Source organism: Mustela nigripes, chromosome 2, assembly GCF_022355385.1.
Source record: "Mustela nigripes isolate SB6536 chromosome 2, MUSNIG.SB6536, whole genome shotgun sequence".
In the NCBI taxonomy this organism is placed as follows: domain Eukaryota; kingdom Metazoa; phylum Chordata; class Mammalia; order Carnivora; family Mustelidae; genus Mustela; species Mustela nigripes.
In genome coordinates, this window is record NC_081558.1 from 52,761,734 (window position 1) to 52,786,688 (window position 24,955).

Sequence of the window (24,955 nt, forward strand, 5' to 3'; positions counted from 1 at the left end):
TTTTGATACTGGGTGTTTTGATTAATGTGAGAGGATATCTCACTATGGTTTTGATTTGCATTTCCCTCATGATTAGTTGATGTTGAACATCTTTTCATGCATCTGTTGGCCTTCTACATGTATTTGGAGAAAGCTCTATTCAGGTCCTCGCCCATTTTTAATTGGATTGTGTGTGTGTGTGTGTGTGTGTGTGTGTGTGTGTGTGCGCGCGCGCATGCGCATTGAGTTGTGTAAGTTCTTTTTATGTTTTGGATATTAACCCCATCTCAGATACATGATTTGCAAATATCTTTTCCCATTCACTGTACTGCCTTTTTGTTTTGCTGGTGGTTTATTCTGCTGGGAAAAAGGTTTTTATTTTGGTGTAGTCCTAATAGTTTATTTTTGCCTTTTCTCCCCTTGCCTGAGGAGACATTTCCAGATATTGCTAAGGCCAATGTCCAAGAGATTACTGCTTGTGTTTTTTTTAGGAGTTTTATGGTTTCAGGTCTCACATTTAGGTTTTAATCCATTTTGTATTTGGTGTAAGAAAATACTCCAATTTCATTCTTTTGCATGTGGCTGTCCACTTTTCCCAGCAGCATTTATTGAAGAGACTGTATTATTCCCATTGTATATACTTGCCTCCTTTGTCATAGATTAATTGACCATATAAGAATGAGCTTATTTCTGGGCTTTCTATCCTGTTCCATTGGTCTGTGTATTTTTTGTGTATGTGCCAGTCCCATACTGTTTTTATTACTACAGCATTGGAGTATATCTTGAAGTCTGAGATTGCAATACCTCCAACTTTGCTCTTTTTTCCCAAGATCACTGTGGATATTTGGGGTCTTTCATAATTCCATACAAATTTTAAGAGTATTTATTCTCATTCTATGAAAAATGCTGTCAGTGTTTTGACTAAAATTGCATTGAATCTGTAGATTGCTCTGGGAAGTATGGACATTTTAACAGTATTAATTCTTCCAACCCATGACCATGAAACATCTTTCCATTTGTGTCATCTTCAATGTTCTTTCATCATTGTCTTATATTTTTCAAAATATATGTCTTTCACCTCCTTGGTTATATTTATTCCTAAGTATTATTTTTGGTGCATCAAATTGGTTTTGAATACAGAGAGAATTACACAAGCAGAGGAAGTGTGAGGGTATTGCAGGGATGGAGATTTGTATAAAAGAACAGAGTGTGCTTAAAACATCAGAATTAGTTTGGTGTGACCCAAGCGAGCAGTCTGAGGGGGCATTGGCAGAAGAGGAACATGCTATAAAGAAAGAGTTTACAATATAGAACTTTATCTGATCGCTGAGCTCTTGAGAAAAGTATTGGTTTTTCAACACCCTTCCTCCACTTTTCTGTCCTCCGGGAAGGGTTTACTGCAAAGAAATATCTACTCCTCTATGACTTAGGTTAAGACTCATGGATAACGTCCTTGTTTACCTGTGACAAGGCAAGACAGTCCTGAACTGCTCTTCTTTGCCTTCTAAATGTTTAGCTGAACTACTTGTATCCACTGATGAATCAAAACAAAATGCTTTGTTAACCAACTTTAGTTAAGCTTCTCCCATACCCTCCAAGCCCCTTATTTTTTTTTTTAAAGATTTTATTTATGTATTTACAGACAGAGCTCACAAGGAGGCAGAGAGGCAGGCAGAGAGGAGGAAGGAGGCTCCCTGCCGAGCAGAGAGCCCGATATGGGGGCTCAATGCCAGGACCCTGAGATCATGACCTGAGCCGAAGGCAGAGGCTTTAACCCACTGAGCCACCCAAACACCTCAGCCTGAGCCACTATACACTCCCTGCAGAGAATAGACTGACCTCGTGGTAAAACAGTCTCTGACCTACTACTATCTGATCAAGCCACCTTTTCCTCCCACTTTCCCACACTCAGTTCTTTCTAGCCTTCTTTACTCTTCCCTATTAAGGAAAAATTATCTCTTTTTCTAAAAAAGAGTTTATTTATTTGACAGAGCAAGAGAGTACAAGCAGGCAGAGCAGCAGAGGGAGAGGGAGAAGGAGAAACAGGGCTCCCCATTGAGCAGAGAGCGCAATGCAGGGCTTGATCCGAGGACTCTGGGATCATGACCTGAGCTGAAGGCAGTCCCTTAACCAATTGAGCCACCCAGGAGCCCAAGGAAAAACTTTTGTTGCCTAACCCTTAGCCACTTGCAGATCTTTTAGTCAGAGTGGTCTCCCTATTACAATAGTTCCTTCTCTTCCCTTTTCCTCCCCCCTTGCCAATATTCCTTTCAAATAAAGTATCTCCTCACTAAGTCTGGATTTGTTTTCTTATTTGGCAAAGTCAAACATGCTTCCATTAGAATGCTCTCCCAGGGATGCTTGGGTGGCTCAGTGGGTTAAGTTTCTGCCTTTGGCTCAGGTCCTGATATCAGGATCCCAGGATCAAATCCCGCATCTCTGCTCGGCAGGGAGCCTGCTTCCTCCTCTCTCTCTGCCTGCCTCTCTGCCTACTTGTGATCTCTGTCAAATAAATAAATAAAATCTTAAAAAAAAAAAAAAAGAATGCTATCCCTAAACCTCTGAAACCTTCAGCAAATCACTTAACTTTTCCTAGTCTCTCTTCCTTTACGTGTAAAATGGCAATAATATGACATCTATGTTTCAGGGTCTTTGTGGTGATTAGAAAATATGAAACCCTGAAAACAGAATAGATAATTGTAATTACTCTAATCATTATGAATCTATTGATCTACATCTGAGTCACTTTCATTCCTTATGAACTGAATGGCCTTATATGTCACATGAAGTTTATACTCACTATTGTGTCTTCAATATCTGACAAATGCTTGGCACATTGGAAATGCGCGATAAATAATTTGGAAGGAGTAACTTCATCCCATTGACAGCAGGAAGCTATGAGAATAATATTTGGTTTAGAAAGAACAGGTTAATCACTGACGACCTTCATGAGATTTTACCTGTTAAAATTCTCATCTGTCTCCACACCTGTCTCCTTAATGGCACCTAGGATACGTTTAAAGCTGCCTCTCCTTGAAAACGGAAATGATAATAATTCCTGTCATGCTCTGAAATCGAAAGAGAGAACGTGGAGCAGTTTTTTTTCAAAGCATGACTGGCGTATACACATTGCCACAGCTAATAAACTAGCTCATCTCTCATCAGGGAGACTCGCCCACCTGCTGACGCTCCGCCTTCGCTGCAACTCAAGTTCCTCCCACTCAGCCCGGTGCTAGGGGCTCATTTACCAGGTTGGCCCGCGCCTCCGTGTGCGCAGGCGCACCACTAACCCTGGAGAACGGGCGGGCGGGGCTATATTGCGTCATCGGGGCGCGCGCTGCGGACGACGCCGTGGTTGCCGGAAGTTGAGCGGCGGTAAGTGAGCCGCGCAGGTGAGGGAGTGTGGGGGGTCCTGTGGGTTGAGTTTTGGAGGCCCTGGTGGGAAGGGGCGAGCTCGGCAGTGTGGGCGAAAGTCTTGGTGGATTTCAGGATCCTCCCTTCTCCGGGGAGTCACTGACTCCGGCTCTCACCCTCCTTCTCCAGCCACATCCCCGGGAATTGTTCAGTTCGGGGTCTTCTGACTAGAAAGCTCCTAGTGTCCTATGTCAGCCCCTCCTGTCGTCTGGCAAGGAATCCTCTGAATCTTCGGTGTTGGGATACCGGAGATAGGACGGCAGGGTTCTTATTCTGGCTTTGCCTGCATTTGCTCTGTGACTCTGGCATGTCACCTCTCTCTGAGCCTCTCTTCCTTCATCTGTAAAATGGGAGTGATGATGTCGTTTGTGAAGCGAGGGCGTTAAGTGAAGCCAGTTTTTTTTTTTTTTTAAAGATTTTATTTATTTATTTGACACAGAGAGATCACAAGTAGGCAGAGAGGCAGGCAGAGAGAGAGGAAAGCAGGCTCCCTGCTGAGCAGAGAGCCCAATGCGGGACTCGATCCCAGGACCCTGAAATCATGACCTGAGCCAAAGGCAGCGGCTTAACCCACTGAGCCACTCAGGCGCCCGTGAAGCCAGTTTTTTATAAGGGCTTTCTGAGCTAAGATTCTCTACTCTTCAGTTTGACCCAGGGTTACAAAGTTTAATGCTTATTCAGTCAGGTAAGGTAAATGTAGGTGTAAGAAATATATTGTCATAACAGAGTCAAACGTATTTTTACTGAATTGAGCTTATGAGCACAGCACTAACATGTATGAAGTTGGAGAAATGAAAACAAAACTCGTGTGTTGCACTTGTGTAATCTCTTGATTTTTAAACACTGACGACTACAGTTTTTTCAAAACCAATTTTAAAAAGATGTTTTTAAACTACAGCTGGAACCCGGCATATCTGTGATTGCCAGTTTCAGGCCTCTGGGTCCCAGGTTCCCTTTCCCATTGAATACTTGGATTTCTTTTGTGACACCCCTGCCCACAGGTTAAGTTTCTTAAGTGGTAGAAAACTCACTATTTCTGGTTATTGTTGTTTGGTCTTTCCCTAGCTTTGACTTAGGCCATATGTTGAGCTGAAAGCGGCTACCCCATAATCTCAGCTCATTTTCCCTCTTTCAGGCCCTTGGGCTCTCCCTTCCACTTTATTGCGCACACACCTTTGAAAGTTGCTAGTTTATCTTCTGCTTCACACCATTTCTTCTCCAGGCTGAGCACATTTAATTTATTTACCCATAGTATATGCTACAACAACTGAGAATTTTGTTATGTTCAAGGCATCACTATAAGCACCGCTGATGTAGAGGTGCTGTTCATGGAGCATACCTTTTGATCGTGGTGGTGGCAGTTGTGGCAATTGTTAATAAGATAGTGCTTTTAGTGGATGGTAGGTGTTTCAGATCCTGTTGGACCCTAGAAAAAAGAAACAGTAATGTGATGGAGAGTAACTGGGGATAAGCGGAGGGAGCTAGTAAAAAATCTAGCTAGTCAGAGATGCACTCTCTGAGGAGATGACTTTGGAGCTAACATGCGAATGAAGAAAAAGCCAGTCTTGTGAAAGTTCATATTGCCTAATTGTTTCTCCATCCCTCTGTGCTTTGGTCTTGTTAAACTGTTTACAGGTTGTGTCTCACTTGTGACCCTTTGCTCCTGTTGCTTCTGCATAAAACATAAAACATCGCTGCTTCCCCTTCCATTTTTCTTGGCCAGCTCCTCCCTAACCCTCATGTGACATGATTTTGAAATTCTTTAAGGAGTTAAGTACAGGGCTCTCAGTCAAGATGCACATCTCTGGCCTCAGGGAGTTATTTTTTAAGTCAGGGAGATAGACCACAGCACTATGGTATGAAGCTATTGAGATTTGCCAGAGGAGGACTTAGAGCAATTGTTAAGTCAGGCTGAGGCATCAGAGAAGGCTTCTGTGAGGACATATTGCCCATAGGCCTGAAGGATGAGCAAGAATAGTTAGGAGAAGAGGAGTGGAGGTGGGATGAATTGCAGACATTGGGAATGGTGTGAGCAGATGTACTTGCAGGTAGTTCACCCAGGCTAAGATATGAATGTGGAAAGGTAAGCAGGAGGCAGATCACAAAGGGCTTTGTGGGCAACATGAGATTGTATAATACATAATTAAGAACACAGATTTTGGAATATAAGTTACTTGTGTACCTATGCTGGCTTTGCCATTGAACTAGTTTTGAGACCTTAGGCAATCACTCTAAACTTCAGTTTCCTCACATAAGCCAACCTTCCAGGGTTGCTGTGAGAATTGAATGCTTTATGTTACCTGCTTGATGTTGGTAGATGGTAAATGATGAACTAACTGTTAATATTGCCATGCTAAGATTTCTGGACTTTCTTGAAGGTATGGTGTTGGAGAGCTGAGGCAGTGAAAGTTTAAAACAGGGTGTGACATGCTCTCATCTATTTTAAAGTACCCAGACGGTTCCATGGTGATTACACTGGACAGGGTAGGGCCACAGGGAAACCAGTGAGGACACTGTTGCTTTGGTCCAGGTGGCAGAGGAGGGAGGCCTGAACCAAGGCAGTGGCTGTGTGGAGGGAGACAGATGGGTGGGTTTAAGGGACAAAGGAAAGGGTTTGCTGGACTGATAGTTACCACCATAGATAACACCACATGGGGAGAGGAGGAAGATGAATTGGGATATGGGATGGAGGGGATGGATCCTGTGTGTGGATGTAAGTAATAACAAAGTTCTTTGATTAGTGGTCCTTGATTTGTTATCCCTGATCGCCTCTGAGATTTTATTTGAAAGTCCAAATGGCCTCTTTTCTCCACTTTGACCCATGGGAAGTGAAGTTCTGAAATGCCTTCCTCCTCCTTTTTTCTATTTCCTGATCCTTCTACCTATCTCTAGTGTAAGGCCTGGTTGTGTATTTGAGGGAGAATAATGAGATGCTGCTTTGTTACCCAGTAGACATTATACAACCCCACGGTCCTGGAAGACTGGGTACCAACAACTCGGTGTCAGGCCAACCCCAGGTGATCACCTCTGGAGTTTTCTCACACCTTTGTTGTGATTACCCTCCCTTGAACTTATCCTGTTTGACAGTCTGTCTTTGAGAGTGTGGTATGTAAAAGAAGATCTTTTTCCTTGGGGAGTCTGACCATACAGACCAGGGCTGTACTTCTTTTGTGGTGACCTGAGCACCACCCCGCCCCACCCCCAGTCTTTGTTGTAGACACATCCTGTCCACTATCATGCTGTGGGCTCCTGGTGCTACTTGGCACTCCCCATCTGCATTTGGACGGCTCTCTTGCCCATCTCCTCCTTGTCTTTCAGATTTTCATTCCTCTCCCAGCTTCCTAACCTTGCCTTTGACTTCACTAAGTTGCAACCATCAGTTAAGACTCCTCAACTGCTATCACTTACAAACTTATCTCCAGCTGACCGTATAACTTTGCCTAATTTTGTGAAAGAAATATGTTTAAGGCTAATTCTTTTACTTGTGCTGAGATTCCATCTCCTTCTTTTCCTTAGGACTTGGTTCCATCATTTATTCTGTTTCTTTCCTGCTTAACCATCTCTTCTCATTTAAATATCTGGGAAAAACAGAACACTTTCCTGTTAACTTCTGTCATCACACCACCTCTTCCCAACCACATTTCTTGACTTCCTGAAGTCGTCATTCACTAAAATCCTGCTTCCACCCACAGGTCCTCCAAAATTGCTCTCCCTAGTCTTCACACCTCTGTGTTACCAAAACTCCTGAACATTTTTTCCTTCCTTGTCTTGAATTCTGAGCACATCTGATATTGCTGATATATTGCTTCATTTATGAAAACCACTCCTGCTTTGTGCTATCTCTCTGGCTGTTTCCCCTGTATCCATTGTATCCTTTTTTCCTCCTTTTGTCCCTTACATGCTAGTTTTCGCCAAGGCTCTGCCTTATACTCTGTGCTCTTCTCACCCCCAACTTCAGTTCCCACTTAGTGTGCCAAAGACCCCTGTTCTGTGCCCTGAGCTGGGATCTCTCCTGAGAACCAGTCCTCAAACTCAGTCCAAAGTGAAGCTCATCAGCTTCCCTCCTACAGTTCTTTCTACATCCATTCTGACTCATTCTCCTCCTTCCATTTAGTCATTCAAGCCAAAGCCTTGGAGTCATCTTGGACTTTTCTCTCTCATCCCGTCCCAGGTAGTCATCAGAGTTCTACAGATTCTCCTTCTTTGATATCTCTTAACACATTTCCCCCTCCATTTTCTCTCCTACTGCCTTAGTCTGGGCTCTTCTCACTTCTTTCTCTATACCTGCATGGCCTCTGAGCTGCTTGCCCTGTCTGGCCCTTAGTGGTACTGAAGTGCCCTTTCTAAAATACCGATCTTTACTAAAATATAAATCCCTGCTTTTTCCGTCTAATTTAGGTACCTCTCCTTCCTCCTCCCTTAACAGTCTGTACAAACACTTATACTCTGCAGCACTAGTTTTATACAGATTGTTATACTGTCATTCCTAGTCTGTCTGACCCTCAAAACTTAGATCCTAAAATGCAAAGACCTTAGCTTTTTGCCGTTAAATGCTAAAATATAGCACAAGAACTTGTACATACTGTATTGAAGTTTATTGAGGGAATAACTAAGTGGAAATCCCTCTGTCTCTGACACATTTTATTGGAAACATTAATTATGTTTTTGAGTACCTCCTGTGTCAGATACATGCATTTTATAGTTGAATCCACACAGTGATACAACTATACACGGTTGATGTCCCATCTTATAAGTGGGGAAACAGACTCAGAGAAATTAAATGACTTGCCCAAGGTTGTGTGGCTAGATGTAGCAGAGGTGGGATTTTTAACTCAGGTGTCTCTGGCTTATGAAGCTAGGTCCTTCCGTTACCGTACTGCCTCCAGTGTATCAGCTGCATTGTCCAATTTTTTTTTTTTTTTACTTAGATTTAAGACCCTATGTTTACCTCTATGAAGTTTTTAGTCCTACTAAAATAGGCCTGTTATATCAGCTGGTCAGAACCTTTTTTATTCTGAACTTTTATTATCCATTATATTACCTATTCCTTCCTGCTTAATGTCGTGTATAGAATTGATAAGCAAACCTTTATCATTATCCAGGTTATTGGTAAAATGCGGTAACTATACCTTATTTAAAATATTTGTTTATGTGATTTCTGTGTCTGTTTCCTTGTTCCAGACCCCTAACACAGGATTCAGCACACATGAAATACTTAGTAAATACTGATGAATATTTGTCCACACAGACAAATAAAAATGAATTGGGCAAAACCAAAGAATGAGCCAATGAACACCTATTAGCTCCTTATTAACATCAGTTCATACCTTAACCAACATTTTTTGGATAAGACTACTTTACCAGTTTTTGATCCCTCTGATTATGTCAGTATATCCAGTTATGACATCTTCATCTTGTCTACTAGGATATTTGGAGCATTCTTGTCAGAAACCTTGCTGAAGTCCAGATATCCTAAGTCCTATGTCTGGGGTTCTTTGATCAAGAAAGAAGTGCTGTTAATCTGTTATGACTTATTCTTAAACCGTAATGGCCTCTTATAATTACTTGGAACTGCTTCATTCGGTTGTACCAAGTTGTACACTGAGTAAGAGGCCACACCTGAGGGGTGTTTTGTATAGGCCATAGGCATGATGGGTTTGTTTTTGTAGCACCAACTTTCTGGCAATAAAGGGTAAAATGTCTTGAGCCAACCTATCAGTGTATTACAGCAATTTTCTAAGGGAAGGAAGTAAATCGTCTTGAGGAAGGGTTGCAGTTTCCTAATTGTACAAAAGTGCCACGTGATCTAGAAAGGCCCACATGACACCCCTCCTGGGAGCAAAATCTCTGTCCAGTGGGATGTAGAATCCAACCCTATTCTCATCTTTGGAAATCAGTATTTTGAATATCTGGTATCAAGTATTGGCTTGGCCCAATCTTTCAGTCCCTCTTCCTTTTCCAGGACTCCTTAAATATCACTGAAACTGAAAACCACAGAGCCTCTGTTATTCAGAAGCTAGCCTCCATAACTCAGCCAGCTTTCAGGAAAGTATCACAGATTTTACTTGTTGGTTGACACAGGGCTCCACAGTGATTCAGGTGAATCCAGGTGGCTGTCCCTCATATACAGAATGGAGCAAAGTGACACTGTTGATTGGTACAGGTAACAAAAAGGATTCAAAAGCAGGCAACCAGTCTCCATCTTCCTTGTATTGTCTCTCCTCTCTCACAGGCCTTCTCAGCTTTTACAGCTGTCACTACCTCTCCCTCCTAGGTTTGGACGCCCTACAGTGCTGGTAGCCAGTGGACCCACTCTCAAAAACAGGCTGAACAAGAACAGAGTGTGTGTGAAGCTTAAGGTTATTAAAGCAGAAGGAAAACCAAAGAAAAACAACTTGCACAAGTAGCCAGTGAGAATGAAGGTTATAGTTTGAAGAGTTTAGAGGTGACTGTCAGTTCTCTGATTGACTTCTTGAAGAAGCAAATAATGTCGATTTGTAGGGGTAAAGGTGGCATATGTGGAACGAGGGAGACCACTCATCTGCAATAGCAGTTATCTTCTCTGCGTATGTGATCAGCTGTGACCACTTCACAGTACAATCATAAAAAGAGCCATTTTAGATGACTTGGTGTCTTGTGGAGACATCGGTTTGGCTCAAGGGCATCTTGACTCTGATGTGATTTTTTAAAAGGAATCGAGGCTTCTGAATCCAGCTGGTTCCCCTGTAGGAGTCCTGAGTTTTCGTCTTCTGGTTAAGCCTAATCTGTCTTCGAAGTTTGGAACTTTGCCCCACCTCCTTTTGGAAGGGAGGGCTTGTAAACCTCCCTCTTTGGCAGCCTTGCACATTATTTCCAAAACTCATGAACTCACAAAGCATTATTAGTTGACAAACCATGCATTGGCTCCATATGCCAAAGGGGCCCTCTCCCCACTCCTGACCGTCTCCACCTCATTTTTTTTTTTTTTAACCCATCAGCAGCTAAGAATATACTCTGTTTGTCAGTAGGACTTGGCCATATGGTTTGGTGCTTATTTTAATGACTGCCAGAGCTCGCAGCTGGGAGAACGAGAACAGAAGTCTGCTCTTTGTGCTCCATTTTGGCCCAGAGAAGGTACTTTGGGGCCAGACTGCAGTTATTCTGGCACTTCTGCTAAGTGAATGGTCCCACACGGCCTCAGGGAAACTGAACACAAAGTGCTCCTAACCCTTAGAACTTACTCCTCTGGACTTCTTGATGACCTATAGCAGGAGACCATCCGTTCCATTTTAATTAAACCTCTGTTGTGACTGCAGTGCTCCTTTGAGGGAGGGGAGGCTTCAATGAGGTGTGTTGGAGGCAGAGAAAATTTTCATAGTGAGTATGGGGAAGGGCAACCACATTAGTCAGATGCTGTTGGCTAACGTGGGAGGATGTGTTGACAAGAACTAATAGCCGTACCATTAATTGACTGCTGACTGTGCCAGGCACTGGAACAGGCACATCACACACTTTCTCATTTAGCCCTCCCAACAACCTCAGGGCTTGGGTACAATTATCCTGATTTTGCAGATGAGAAATCAAGGCACAGGGGATGAAGTTCCTTGCCCGTGGTTCCTCAGCCAGTGAGAGTTGGAACTGGAACTCACACTTGGGTCTATCTGAAGACCAGACCCCCAATTGCTATCACTTTAGCCTCCCTTCTCTGAACCATTAAAAGTCCCCTGCCCTCCCAAAGCAGACAAATAAAAACCCAATGAAAATAGGTGGAAAGTGATAGCAAGGCGTTTTTTTAGTACATTGAGGCTGGTCTCTTTTTCTGCTGTCCCTCCAAGGGTCTAGTTTCCCTGAAGACAAGTTTGTTTTATCACCATGATTGTTGTTTATCTTCTACCAATTTTACTTCTTCATTTTTACAAAAATCCTATACTGGCTTAATATTTGCTGTGTCCAATCCTGTTGGCCCCCCACCAGAGGGAGACCAGTTGGACAGACTCAACAGGGAGCCTTCCTGCTCCAATTAATTATCTAAGCAGCAAAGCCAAAATATTTCCTTCTTTAGCTTCTTTAAAACAGATGCCAGGGAAATTTATGGAAATGATACTTCGTTTAGCCTTATTTAGAGCAATGAATTTCTTTTCACCAAAGCTAGATTTAAATAGGTCATCTGTTAACCATTAAATGAATACAGGAAGGTTCTTTGTAGGGTCATGGTAGCTTGAATACTGGTGTCTCTCTTTTTTTTTTTTTCTTTAAGTATAGTATACATATAGTAAAGTGCACTAACCATAGATCTATAGCTCATGGGTTTTCACATATATATGTGCCCTATAACCAGCTCCCAGCCCAAGGTATATAGAATATGTCCAGCTTCCCAGAAGGCTTCTTATTTCCCCTTCCCAGTCATTAGCCCCACCCCAGCCTATAATTACTCTTCTAACTTCTATCATGTTAATTGGTTTTGCCTGCTGAATGTAACATAGGCTAGGTGTGTGCAGGCATTAAAATTGTCTTCATATTTTATTTTGGAACAGTTTCAAACTTGCAAAAAACCTTACAAGAATAAGACAAAGACCTTTCATATACCATTCTCCCAGAGACCACATCCAGATTTTGTCTCAGTAGCAACATTTATAGAAGCAGAGTGTCAACCCAAGATCACATGTTGCCCTCAGTCATCATGTCTTTCTCTTTTACTCTGGAACAATTCTGTAGTCTTCCCTTGACTTTTAAGACCTTGACACTTCGGAAGATTATAAGCCAGTCTCAGTCATTGTATGGAATATTTTTCAGTTAGGGTTTACCTGACATTTCCTCTCACTGAGCTCCAAGTCATGTTTTTAGCCGAGTGCTGTAGATGTTTGTGCTTTTCGTGGCATTCCATCAGATAGCATGTATGTCTGTTCGTCCCACTGATGCTGCTGTTAACTTTATTCCCTCCATGAAGATGGTGTCTGCCAGATTTTGTCACTGTAAAGTGACTTTTTCTCTCCTTTGAAATTAATCATTTTTTTGTGGAAAGTTACTTTGTGACTGTGAATGTAAGCTTTTAACTCCTGTACCCTGGGAATATTTTCAGGAAGAAAGATCTATTCTTTACTAATTTTGTAATTTTTTGAATAAGGTTTCACTTCAATTGATTTGTATATGCATATCTCTTGCCTACTAAGGTCTTAGTCCTAAAAAAAAAGAAACAATAGGTTTAGAGACCTTCTGAGTATATGGACTATTTCCATATGTTGTTCATGATTTCTTACTCTAATCACCACATTCCGTGGTAATGAGCTTTGTCTTCCCAATTGCAGAAGCCTGGCTTATTTCTTTCTCTTGCTTCTCTTATAGAAGGTACCCATAAAAAGGTTTCTAGAACTCATCTTAGTAACGTTTGAGAGCCACTGTGCAAGAGACTATGGTATATTGAGAGGAATATGATCCAGGATCTGTAGCTTTAGAGTTTACAATCAGATTGACGGGGGTAGACAGATCAGAGAAGAGCTGGACAATAATACTAAACGTGGAGGTAGCTCAGAGAAGAAGTGATTAACTGTAGCCAATGGAGAAGAGCAAACAGAGTAAGGAGAGTGAAGGGCAGCTCTGGGAACGCTTTCTGGAGCAGATAACCTCTGAGCTGGATTTTGACAAGTGCGTCAGTCACAGGGACAAGGGTGTCTTTTAGACAGCTAGCTATTTGTTCAGAGTTGAGGAGGCAGGACAGCAGGTATGTGAGGGGAGCACTAAGCAGCTTGATGCTTCTTCAGCATCAAGTCAGAGGTGAGGAGCGGTGGGGCCACCAAGGTGGCTCCAGAAAAGTTGGAAGGTAGTAGTAGGGGTCCAGGAAAAAGTAGGAAACATCAGATGTGTGGGAATATGCCAGTTTTGTATGTGACATGCCACTAATGGCATTATTTATTTATCTGAGAGAGAGCATGGGGAGGGCAGAGGGGGAGGGAAAGAGAATCCCAAGCAGACTCCCCACTGAGCTAATATCCCTATGTGGGGCTCGATCCCAGGATCCTGAGATCATGGTCTGAGCTGAAATCAAGTCAGCCACCCAGATGCTCTGAGCTTCAGTAAATATTAATTGGGCTTCATGGTAGCTTACTGATGCTCACATATGTGTGAGTGTTCTGTGTAGACTTGGTTTTCCAGTTCATAAAGATGTATTTGCAACATTACAGGGTTTCTACTGTAGAACAGCAACTGTGGCCTTGCGGACTGCTTCACCAAATGACGGGTGTGGAAGATCGTCTAGTCCGAGGGTCCTCAAACTGCAGCCTTCAGGTCAGATCCTGACCAAGGCCTTTTTGTGTGTATGCAGTCCATGAGCTAAGGATTGTTTTTACGTTTTTCAAGCATTGTAAAAAAGGAGAAGAAACTATGACAGAAACTGTTTTGGCATGCAATGACTAAAATATTTACTATCTGGCCCTTTTCAGAAAAAGCCTGCCAAAACCCTGATCTCATCTGACTGCCTGATACAGTAATCCTTTGTACAATATGACTTGGCAAATAATCATCTAATATATGCTCGGACACTTCCACTAATGGAAAATTCATTATCTCTCCAGCCAATCTGTTTCTTATTTGGACAGTTCAGGCTATTAGTAATATTTAAAGTCTGCTGTAATTTGTCTCATTATAGGATCCATCTATTGGCCTTTTTTGGGGGAAGAGGACTATTATTGTGTGTCAACATTTACTGCGCTCCTAATATAGTCTAGGCAGTGTGCTGAGGGCTGAAGAAAGATGAGTAAGACATGGTTTGCACCAGGGATCTCTCAGGTGTTGTTTCTTGGAATTAAAGCTGCTATGCTGGTAGTCTTGGGTGCCTTTCATTCCCTGTCTTGCCTTTGGGTTGGGACTTTTTCTTTAATTATTTTATTTATTTCTCTATTATTATTCCACATACACAAAATTCATTGAATTTTGAACACAAATTCAGAGAGAATAGGGCCATACAGTGAAAATAAGTCTCTCTACACTCTTGTCTCCTGACTCTATGTCGCTTTCTTGGGAGGCAACCATTGTCACCCATTTCCTGTGGGGATTTGACTTTAAAGAACAGCACTACCCAAGGTTTAGGACCATTTGTAAAAAACACTTTTGGCAAGTACTCAGACATTGGTGTTTTATGAGCTCCTACTTTGTATAAGTTGCTGAGTGTGACTTAGTTTTATTTTCATAAAGTCTGAAATTTGCACCACGTTTGGGTGGTACACACAGCCCCAGAGTTTGTATTTACCCACCTGCTATTTAAGTTAAATCTTGACTGGATATTTTGGCTACTGCTGGGATTCTTGCTCATGACAGTGTTGAATCCTCATCAAAGCCTCTCTTTTTCAGTGGAAGTGACACAATCCCATTTTGTGTAACTCCCAGGTTTCACATCCTGAATGTGATAGAAATAGTTAGAAATGAAGTTGAACCACACTTATATTGATGCCCCTGTCAGTTTCCTTCCTTGATTATGTCTGTTTGTAGTGTTGAAGTATGGTAGATAAAATCTTTAACTTTCTAAGCAAAGCAGAGGCCAGAATTCTCACCTTGTGCTGTCTAGGGTTGTACAGGCACATCATTTTTTTTAAGGAAACAGGTGCTGTTTGGATCTAGGTTAGTGACAAATAACTTTGTACCTATAACTCACTACTCCTTCCAGAATTCCATTCTGATCATTACTTCCTTAGATCTTCCCTTCCAGCTTAAGGAGATGGCAATGTGACACAGATGTATGGGTTCTTAAATGATGCAGTTATACTTGAGTGTGCTCTTCAGATGTTTCCAGCAATGTCCTCATCACATATTGCTGCTGCTGAGGACCTTTCTGTTTTCTTAGCCTGTCAAGCAGTAGTTCAGTGGCTGAATACCAACCACTTTCTCTTGTGAAATAGGCTCTTGGGTTCTGTTTGAAATTTCTAAAGGCTCAAATAAGTCAGAAAATGTTTAAAGGATGTGTCTCTTATGCATATCACTTTGTTAGTATGCCCATCTGTCATCTTGTGAGTGGTCTTCCTGAGTCATTTTTTTCCCAGCTGTTGATGTGTGGTATAGGAGAGAGTCTTCTCTTTCATCTCTGGCACTGGCAAAATTCCATCTTGATGACCTCATCGGGTCATCCAAATGATGATGAGTTACCACTGACCTTTAAGAGTAAGTTGTGGATGACTAAAGCGTGTAGGAGCCTGATGACCCATCACACAGAGGCTTTCAGAGATCCATTTGTACCACTGTCTGCTGCTGTGTTGATTTCCTTCCATAGTGGATGATTACTCTGGCTATGACCTTTTTCTTTTGACTCTGTTGGAGAGTAAGTTAGTATGAAAATGTTTTTCAAAATGGTTTTTTCACATATGTGTGGCTGATAGGCAATAAAAAGGTTCTGAAAAGGGGTGTCTCCCTTCGAGGCAGTACAGATATAGTGATGAGAGAGTTGGGGCTTTGAAGCTAATCAACGTGGATTATAATCTCAGCTCTTTTCCTTCCTAACTGAGTCACTTTGGGCAAGTTACTTGATACCTCAGTGCCTCCATTTCTCTTCTATAAATTAGGCATAATGCAATCACTTTGAGCTTGTCCTAAGATAATGTGTAAAATGTTTAGTGCTTGGCGCAGAATAAAAATTCAATTAGAATAGTTATTACTACTACTGCTATTATTATTATTATTTTTAAAGATTTTATTTATTTATTTGACAGAGAGAGATCACAAGTAGGCAGAGAGAGAGGAGGAAGCAGGCTCCCCGCTGAGCAGAGAGCCCGATGTGGGACTCAATCCCAGGGCTCTGAGATCATGACCTGAACCGAAGGCAGCGGCTTAACCCACTGAGCCACCCAGGCACCCCTACTACTGCTATTATTTAAAAAGTTTTGAAAACCATATAATCAAAAAAGCAAGTATGATTCGTGATGGCAAACGCCCTAATGAAGTTTTCATCTGTCATCACAGAGAAGGGACCCATTGATGCCCACTGACTGTGGGTGTTAGTTAATGAGAGCTTCATAAAAAATCTTAATAGATGAGAAGGAGTTTTCATGGTAGAGATGGGGAGAGGTTTCCGAGGGAAAGGCGTAAGGCTGGGAAACAAGCAAGCTGAGACAGTGTTGACACCTTACTCTTTCTGGGGGTAAAGCTGGTAAGATTTTGTTTGTTTAAACAAGGGAGTGCCAGTGCAAATCAGTTCCAGTAGCAACATAGATGTCTTGTTTGAAGACAGAATAGTGGAAAGCATTGAAGAAGACAAAGGCAGTGACCTGTGAGCATGTTAACTCAGGAGCTGAGGTATGAGATAGTGGGCCTGACCTGTGCAGCGGGATGGAGGAGAGAAGGGAGGCTGACTTGGATACAGGAAGCACAAAATTGCATGAAGAATATGGGCATATGGAATTTGGATCCTCTCCCTCCCCACTTCACTGCACTTTCCTACCTGTATGTCCTTCTGTGGACTTCTTACCTCTCTGAACCTCGGTCTCTTCCTCTGTAAAACCGGAACTGTCACTTATTAGGGCTTTCGAGAGGAGTAAATTCAGGTGCATGCCCTGCTGCAGTGCCTCGTCCTGGTCAATGCTCTGTAGCTGTCACCTGCATCTCATTCCAGAGGCCCATTTAAGGTTTAGCTTCTAACAATTACTGATTTACTGAATGTGAAAAATAGGAAAACTGAAGATGACTTTGAGGTTTTGACCTCGGATATAGTTGGTACTATTAAGTTAACTAGGACATACTGGGAAATAGGCAGAATTTTGGGAAAAGAAATGTTTAGGGCGCCTGGGTGGGTCAGTGGGTTAGGCCGCTGCCTTCAGCTCAGGTCATGATCTCAGGGTCCTGGGATCGAGTCCCGCATCGGTCTCTCTGCTCAGCAGGGAGCCTGCTTCCCTCTCTCTCTGCCTGCCTCTCTGTCTACTTGTGATCTCTCTCTCTCTGTCAAATAAATAAATAAATAAATCTTTAAAAAAAAAAAAAAGAAAGAAAGAAAAGAAATGTTTAGTTTGGGGTTTGCCAAACTTGAGTTGTCTGTGAGAAATCCAAGTCTTGGCTTTAAAACATACAGATGACTCTTGAACAATGTGGGGGATAGGGGTGCCAACCCCCACATAGTCAAATCCATGTATAATTTTTGACTCCTCAAAACTTAACTACTTATAGCCTATTCTTGGCCAGAAGCCTTACTGATAACATCAATAGTCGATTAACACATAGCATTAACACATAGTCGATTAACACAAACAACTAGATTATATGTATTATAGTGTGTATTCTTAAAGTAAGCTAGAGAAAAGAAAATACTATTAAGAAAACCTTAAGGAAAATACATTTATAGTACTGTACCTTATTGGAAAAAGCTCCATGTAGGTGTGGACTCGTGCAGTTCAAACCTGTGTTATTCAAAGGTCAACTGTTTGTTTGGAGGTTAGCTCTCTAGAAATATAGTCCTAAAGTTCACTGGCATATAAATAGAAATTAATGTAGAAAATGAATAATTTTGGGGCGCCTGGGTGGCTCAGTGGGTTAGGCCGCTGCCTTTGGCTCAGGTCATGATCTCAGGGTGCTGGGATCGAGTCCCACATCGGGCTCTCTGCTCAGCCGGGAGCCTGCTTCCCTTCCTCTCTCTCTCTCTGCCTGCCTCTCTGCCTACTTGTGATCTCTCCCTCTCTCTCTCTGTCAAATAAACAAATAAATAAATCTTTAAAAAAAAGATAATGAATAATTTTGCTTTTGAGAAAACTTACAGACCAAGGAGAGGGCTGAGCATGGATTCTTTCAAAAACTAATAACAGAAAATATTGTGGAGGAAGAGTAGAAGGGAATGATTGGAGGAAGCCATTTGGGTATTCTAGACCCACGTTTCTCAGTGCGAAGCCCCCAGATCACCTATATGAGGGTCTGTTTCTCCTTTGGGCACTGAAGTCTCAGTGCATGGGATCCATAAGCTTTCCCTGGGCCAATGGAAATAGATGTGACCTGGAAAGAGATGAACATTCTGAGAGTACAGAATTATAAAAAGCCTTTCAAATAATTAAAAGCCAGAAATTATTTAATATGGGATGAGGCTACATTTAAATATATTTGAAATGGTTAAGAGGTGGGCCCTCCAAAAGTAAGAGTGCCAGTGGCCTGAACCCATCAAGTAGTACCAAACTTGAATCAGACCTGCCTGGGTACTAGTCAAACCTGGGGACTCCTGGTCACCCTCATCCTCCCTTCTCTCCAGTAGCTGGAGCCCAGGCATCCTCAGTTTAGTCTTGTTTTGTTTAGTTTAGTTTTGCTTAAGATTTTATGTATTTATTTGTCAGAGGGAGAGAGAGAAACCGGCAGAGGGAGGTGTAGGCTCCTCACTGAGCAAGGACCCCGATAAGGGATTCCATCCCAGCACCCCGAGATCATGAACTGAGCTGAAGGCAGACACTTAACTGACTGAGCCACCGAGGTGTCGCTTCATCTTTAGTTTTTAATAAGCCCTCAAGGTGGGGAAAGTTTGAAAACCTCGGGTCAGGCATTGTCTAACGCATGATACTGAGAATGCATACTAAGGCGGTGGGGAGTTTTAAAGAGCACCTTCTCTGAGACTTCCTCCCTACTCCATACTCCTCTCCTCCTGGAATTTTAGCATTTTCATGTAGTGCTAACTTTGCACTTTATCATCTAGTTATTATCAGTCAAAAGCTTGTTATCTCTCTCTTTTTAAAAGATTTTATTTATGAGAGAGAGAGGGAGAGAGAGAGAGAGAGAAAGCATGTGCATGCATGCACACTAAGGGAGAAGGAGATGCAAACTCCCTGCTAAGCAGAGAGCCCGACCTGGGGCTCCACCCAGGCACCCGAAAGCTTGCTAGATCTTAATTCCCAAATCCAACAAGTTTGGAAAACAGAAAGCTATGTAATAATCTTGGCTCAAAACTGTGATGTGGTTGATGTGAACTGTTGTCATCTAATGTGACTCTTCATACATTCTGCTGCAGAAATATTACTCTGTCTGGTCATAGGGAAGTTAGAGTGGAAAGTGAAGAGACCTCCCCCACTTCTGCTTTTTGGAAATACCAAGGTCCTCTAGTATTGTGCTTCTCCAGCTGGCAGTGGTGTCCCCCTGAGTGTGCATGCAGGAGTAGGAGAGTTACAGTGTGGGCATGCCTGATTGCCAGGAGGGTCACATTTATTTGATGATTTCAGGGGGAGAATGAAATATTAAAATATGTATATACAGTAAAATGCAAATTTTCCGTGCATTTAAAAGATAAAAGATGGGATGTAAAAAAAATTCAGGTTAGGTGGGCAGAAATTTGTTCATTCTCTCCTCAGCAGGGGCAGGGGGTGCTCAAGTGCAGCTCTAATTCAGAGCTTGTATAGTTGGCCTTGTGTTTCTGACCTGCTGGACTCGGGTTTTGCATGTGTGAAGTTCTCCAGGACCACACAGGAGGACAAAAATTTCTGTGACTCTGATTATGTCTATGAAGGCATAGCACTTTTGCTGCCATCAGACTGACTTGAACAAGAAAGGGAGATACCCAGAGGGTAAAGGTCAGAAAGGCCTAAGAGAAAGGATTTACTTAGAAAATCATTTGTGTTGTCAGGAGGTGAAACTTAGCAATATAGGCCAAATCAGGGTGATTTTCAGTTAGATCTTTAGGTAGCCTGTATACCTCCCATCATTTTTTGCTTGTTTGTTTTGGTTATGCCTTATTACAATTTTTTTCCCCTCACCATATGTTGTGCTATTTTGCTGTGTTCTGTTTTGTTTTCTAGTAGGCAGCAAATAATGGCAGCAGCTCCGGGGGATCCTGGGCTGTCCAAATTGCAGTTCGCTCCCTTTAGCAGTGCCTTGGACGTTGGATTCTGGCATGAGTTGACCCAGAGGAAACTGAATGAGTACCGGCTGGATGAAGGTCCCAAGGACATTAAGGGCTATTACTACAATGGTGGGTGACAGTAACTCGGTATCCCGTCATCTTCTGTTATGCTCTCTGCCCTCCACTATAGGGTCAGCTTTCCTACCTTTGTCTTTTATAATTCATGCTCTTCACTGGTTTCTATTTTACTTCCTGACCGTCTTTAATTAATTAATTTTTATTTGGATGTCGTTTACACATAGTGCTACATTAGTTTTAGATTTACAGCATAGTGATTTGACAAGTTTATACATTATGCTCTGCTCACGACAGGCGTAGCTGCTCTCTGTCACCATACAGTGCTATTACAGTAACATTGATTATATTCTGTGTGCCATACCTTTTATCCCCTTTTACTTCCTGGCTTTTGACACAAACTCGTTTTCACTTCTTTTCCTCTGTCGCAGAGAAAAGAAAAGAGAGTAGTGAGACTCCTGTTATTAACCCAAAGAATTAATACTGACTACTTAAAATTGCTGAGGGAGGAGATTGGAAATTTTTTTTCTCAATGAATCTTTTTTTATAGTCTGGACAAATTCTTCCAATTTAGAAAAGCTCTGGCATCTTCTGCTAAGTCCCTGTTGAATATGGATGACCAGGAATTGGACAGGGCACTTAGGGCTCAAGAAAGAGAACAAAATTATTCACAGACATTTTAGTTATGAATGCTGCTGTTACTGACTCATAATGGAAAATGTGATAATGCTTCTGTCCAGGTGATTCTGCTGGGCTGCCAGCTCGCTTAACATTGGAGTTCAGTGCTTTTGACATGTGAGTATTTTTTTTTCTTTTGGCTTAAAATCTAAAGTGTTTGCTTTCTGTGAGGAATGAACATTCTTAACTTTAAACTTAGGTGAGGCACAGGGGGACCTTTGGGGATCCCCCAGAAGCAGGGCCAGCTTTTCACTTCTCTTGTACCCCCCAGAGACAAGTGCTAGATGCTTAGGACTATTGGATATACCTTTTTCCAGCAGGTAATTATCAGAGCCTGTTAGGTGTCAAATATCATCTATATTGGTTGAGATGTAGATAGTAGCCCTTCTGCTTTGGATTTTATTTAATATTTTGTGATTCCTTATTGATACTTCTTCACTTACTCCTTCAGTTGCTTATCCATGGACATCAGTGAACATTTATTAGGCTACTTCTACATACAAGACACTGTGTAAGGCATTATACAAAGAAACACAATATACACTCTCAAAGAGGTTTTTTTGTTTTTTGTTTTTTGTTTTTTCCCCTGGTTGGGAGCCATAGGTACTGCTGGAGAGAAGAGAGACATTTATTGACTTAATTATGCAGGTGTTTTCATATACATAATCCTTTCAGACCTGCCAGATGTGATTTTTCTCTTTTTTTCAGACGAGGAAACTGTGGGTCAGAAGGTAAAATGGCTTGCCCAAGGTGGCTAAATTTAGAAGGAGAGTGAAATAGATTTCTGAAGTTGTAGTCTGAGTAGCCAGGGGCATTTTGTTATATTCTACAGAAACAGAAAGACCAGGAGGGGGATACGATTTTAGGAGGAGGTTATACTTGGTTTAAAACATGTTGAGTTTGAGATGACATCATCTGGTGGAAATGCCCAGGAGGCCCTGGAGTCAGGGAGAGGGTCGTCCATGCAGAGGAGATCGTGAGGCTCTAAGAGAGGAAGACTATCACGTAAGAACAGAGGGCCAGACTGGTGAGTGGATCTGATCGGGGGTGCAAGAAGGAAGATACAGAACTATCAAAGGAAATAAGAATTCTCAGAGAGGAAGAAGAACCAGAAAAGTGCTACAGAAACCATAGATGGATGCTTTCAGGAAGGAAACAGTTGATCAACAGTGTCAGAAGCAGAAAGGTCAGCATTCAATGCAAGGGTCATTGGATTTGTTGATTAGGCTCTTTGCAGTCTCAAACTGAATTCCACACAGAGAAGTGGAGCTGAAACCATATTGAGAGGTTCTGAGACGATTAGTACTTGAAGAATTGAAGGCTTCAGTGTAGTCAATGCTTCCACATTATACAGTGTTGTATTAGTTTCAGAGGTACAATATAATCATTCAACAATGTCACATATCACCTAGTGCTCTCATCATGACAAGTGTCCTTCCTAATCCCCAATACCCATTTAACCCAGCCCTTCATCCCCTTCCCCTCTAGCAACCATCTGTTAAAGATAAAAAACAGAAGAGTCTGTTTCTTGATTTCTCTCTCTTTTTTATCCCCTTTGCTTGTTTATTTTATGTCTTTAAATTCTTAAGTTTAATTTCTTTTTTTTTTTTAAGATTTTATTTATTTATCAGAGAGAGAGAGGGGAAGAGAGCGAGCACAGGCAGACAGAATGGCAGGCAGAGGCAGAGGGAGAAGCAGGCTCCCTGCCGAGCAAGGAGCCTGATGTGGGACTCCATCCCAGGACGCTGGGATCATGACCTGAGCCGAAGGCAGCTGCTTAACCAACTGAGCCACCCAGGCGTCCCTTAAGTTTAATTTCTTAAATGCAGGATATCATATGGTATTTGTCTTTCTCTTATTTCACTAGGTATTATACTCTCTAGCTCCATCCATGTCATTGCAAATGGCAAGATTTCATTCTTTTTTTATGGCTGAATAACATTCCATTGTATATATGTATATCTCATCTTTTTTATCCATTCATCAGTTGGTGGAAGTTTGGGCTACTTCCATAATTTGGCTATTGTAAATAATGCTGCTGTAAATATTAGGGGTGCATGTATCCCTTTGAATTAGTGTTTTTATATTCTTTGGGTAAATACCCGATAGTGCAATTACTGAATCATACAGTAATTCTATTTTTAATTTTTTGAGGCGCCTCCATACTCTTTTCCACAGCAACTGCACCAGTTGGCATTCCCACCAGCAGTGCATGAAGGTTCTTTTTCTATACATCCTTGCCAATGCCGGTTGTTTCTTGTGTTCTTGATTTTAGCCATAGAATATATTTTTAAAATCTCTCAAAAAGTCAACACATTTGATTCTTCTATCTCAAATTGCAAAATTTAATGGCGTAACATAAATCTAAAATGGTATTAGTCCTTTTCCCTATACCAGGTAAATCAGGGATCTGATATGCTGAAATAAATAACATGTCACACTCTGAGGAGAAAGAAAGGCTTAGGAAAAATAAACAAAACGTGGTCCTAGTAAAAAATATATTAGTCTTTTTATCTTTAAAAGGTATGTGTTGGTGTTTCTTGTTCTCTTCAGACCTTTCTTGCTCTGTAATAAATTCCTTGTGATTGCTTGTCAAAACAAGTCAAATCCTGGTAATCTCTCTCTTGTTTTGGTAGAGATTAACTTACCTCTGAAACAATTACAAGATAATAAGGAAAAAAACTGACAGTGTATAAGCATTAAATTAGCTGGAGTTGTTCAAGGGGGCATATGAGCAGTGTAGATTTAATATGATCTCAAGACTCTAACATTAATTAAAAGCTAAACTCGCTCCCATCTTTACTCTGGACTAGACTGAAGGGTTATGTTCTGTTTTGTTTTTTTTTTTAAAGATTTTAATAATTGTATTCTTAGGAACAATTAGTTACAGGAAAAAAGTAGTTCATAGAAGTTAGGTTTTGATCTTATTACAAAATCTAAACATCTTAAACTCAAATGATCCAGAAATTTTAGTTGATGGAGGTAAGAATATCTGTGATTGCGCAGCTATGACTTTCACAGAAATTGCTTGATCTGACTGGTCATATCTTTTCATTGCATTGTTGAATACCTGCAGTGTTGGAGGCTATGTGGTTGAGGAGATGGGCAGGAATGAGGCGTGGCCCTAGTGGCAGTGCTGGATCCGGCCAGCCTCTTATCTAAGGCGGGTTAACTCTCTTACCTAGGATAAGTGCTTTTAATTTCCTCACATTCAGTTTCCTCATCTCTGGCACTTGGCTTCTGATGTTCCTTCCAGTTTTACAAGTCTGTGATTTTCTGAATCTGTCTTAGGATGGTTAGTGTTTTGGTCTGAGTGTTTGTGTCCCTGCCTTTCCTATGTTGTAAACCTGATGACCCTGGTGATGGTGTCAGGAGGGGGGGCTTTTGGGAGGGGATTAGGTCATGAGGCAGAGGCCTCGTGAGTGGGGTCAGTGCCTTATAAGAGACCGCCAGAGAACTAACAAGCCCTTGCCACCACTTGAGGATGTGGAGCTAAATGGGCAGTCTGTGACTGGAAGAGGGCCTTCACCAGAACTGGACCTTGCTGACACCTTGATCTTGGGTTTCCAGCCTCCAGAACTATGAGAAATAAATTTCTGTTGTTCATCAGCTACCCAGTCTGTGATATTTTCTTATAGCAACCCAAACAGACTAAGACAGCTAGGGAGTTTAATGGAAGTACTTGGAGTACCACAGAAGAAAGGAGTTCTTCATATGCAAATTATTTTCATTATTATTCTTTCTTTGTTTTTATTGCCTTACACCTGCATGGGTTTGTAGGGGAAATGGTTATAAATTTACTCATCAGATGCTGAATGCCTCTTACATGCTGGATGGGTAGGTGGTAGAAATACAAAGACTTAAGAAACATGGGGAATGGATAGAGGTAGAAGATACATGTTTGCATTTTAGTGTGCTCTGTGCTGTAATAAATGTGAAAAGGTAATGCTTATTTCAGAAATACTTATTGATTGCTTCCTCTGTATCTTGACAATAGAATGTGCTAGGCACTGGGCATGGAGAGAGGAATAAGGTACAGCTGAAGAGCTAACA

At 41.7% G+C, this 24,955-nt stretch overlaps 1 protein-coding gene across 3 annotated transcripts in view; it reads left to right on the top strand.

Annotated features, from left to right (window-relative positions):
• Positions 1-3,296: 3,296 nt before the first annotated feature.
• ATG7 (autophagy related 7) overlaps positions 3,297-24,955 on the top strand; it is a 258,133-nt gene continuing 236,474 nt past the window's right edge. For 2 of the 3 annotated variants that reach the window (XM_059390338.1, XM_059390340.1), the window contains exons 1-3: positions 3,297-3,354; positions 20,106-20,278; positions 20,965-21,019. In XM_059390338.1, the coding sequence (XP_059246321.1) occupies positions 20,119-20,278; positions 20,965-21,019 (215 nt within the window). In that variant the 5' untranslated portion in view covers positions 3,297-3,354; positions 20,106-20,118. The remainder of the gene's footprint in view (positions 3,355-20,105; positions 20,279-20,964; positions 21,020-24,955) is intronic. The other variant, XM_059390339.1, reaches the window with a different exon arrangement.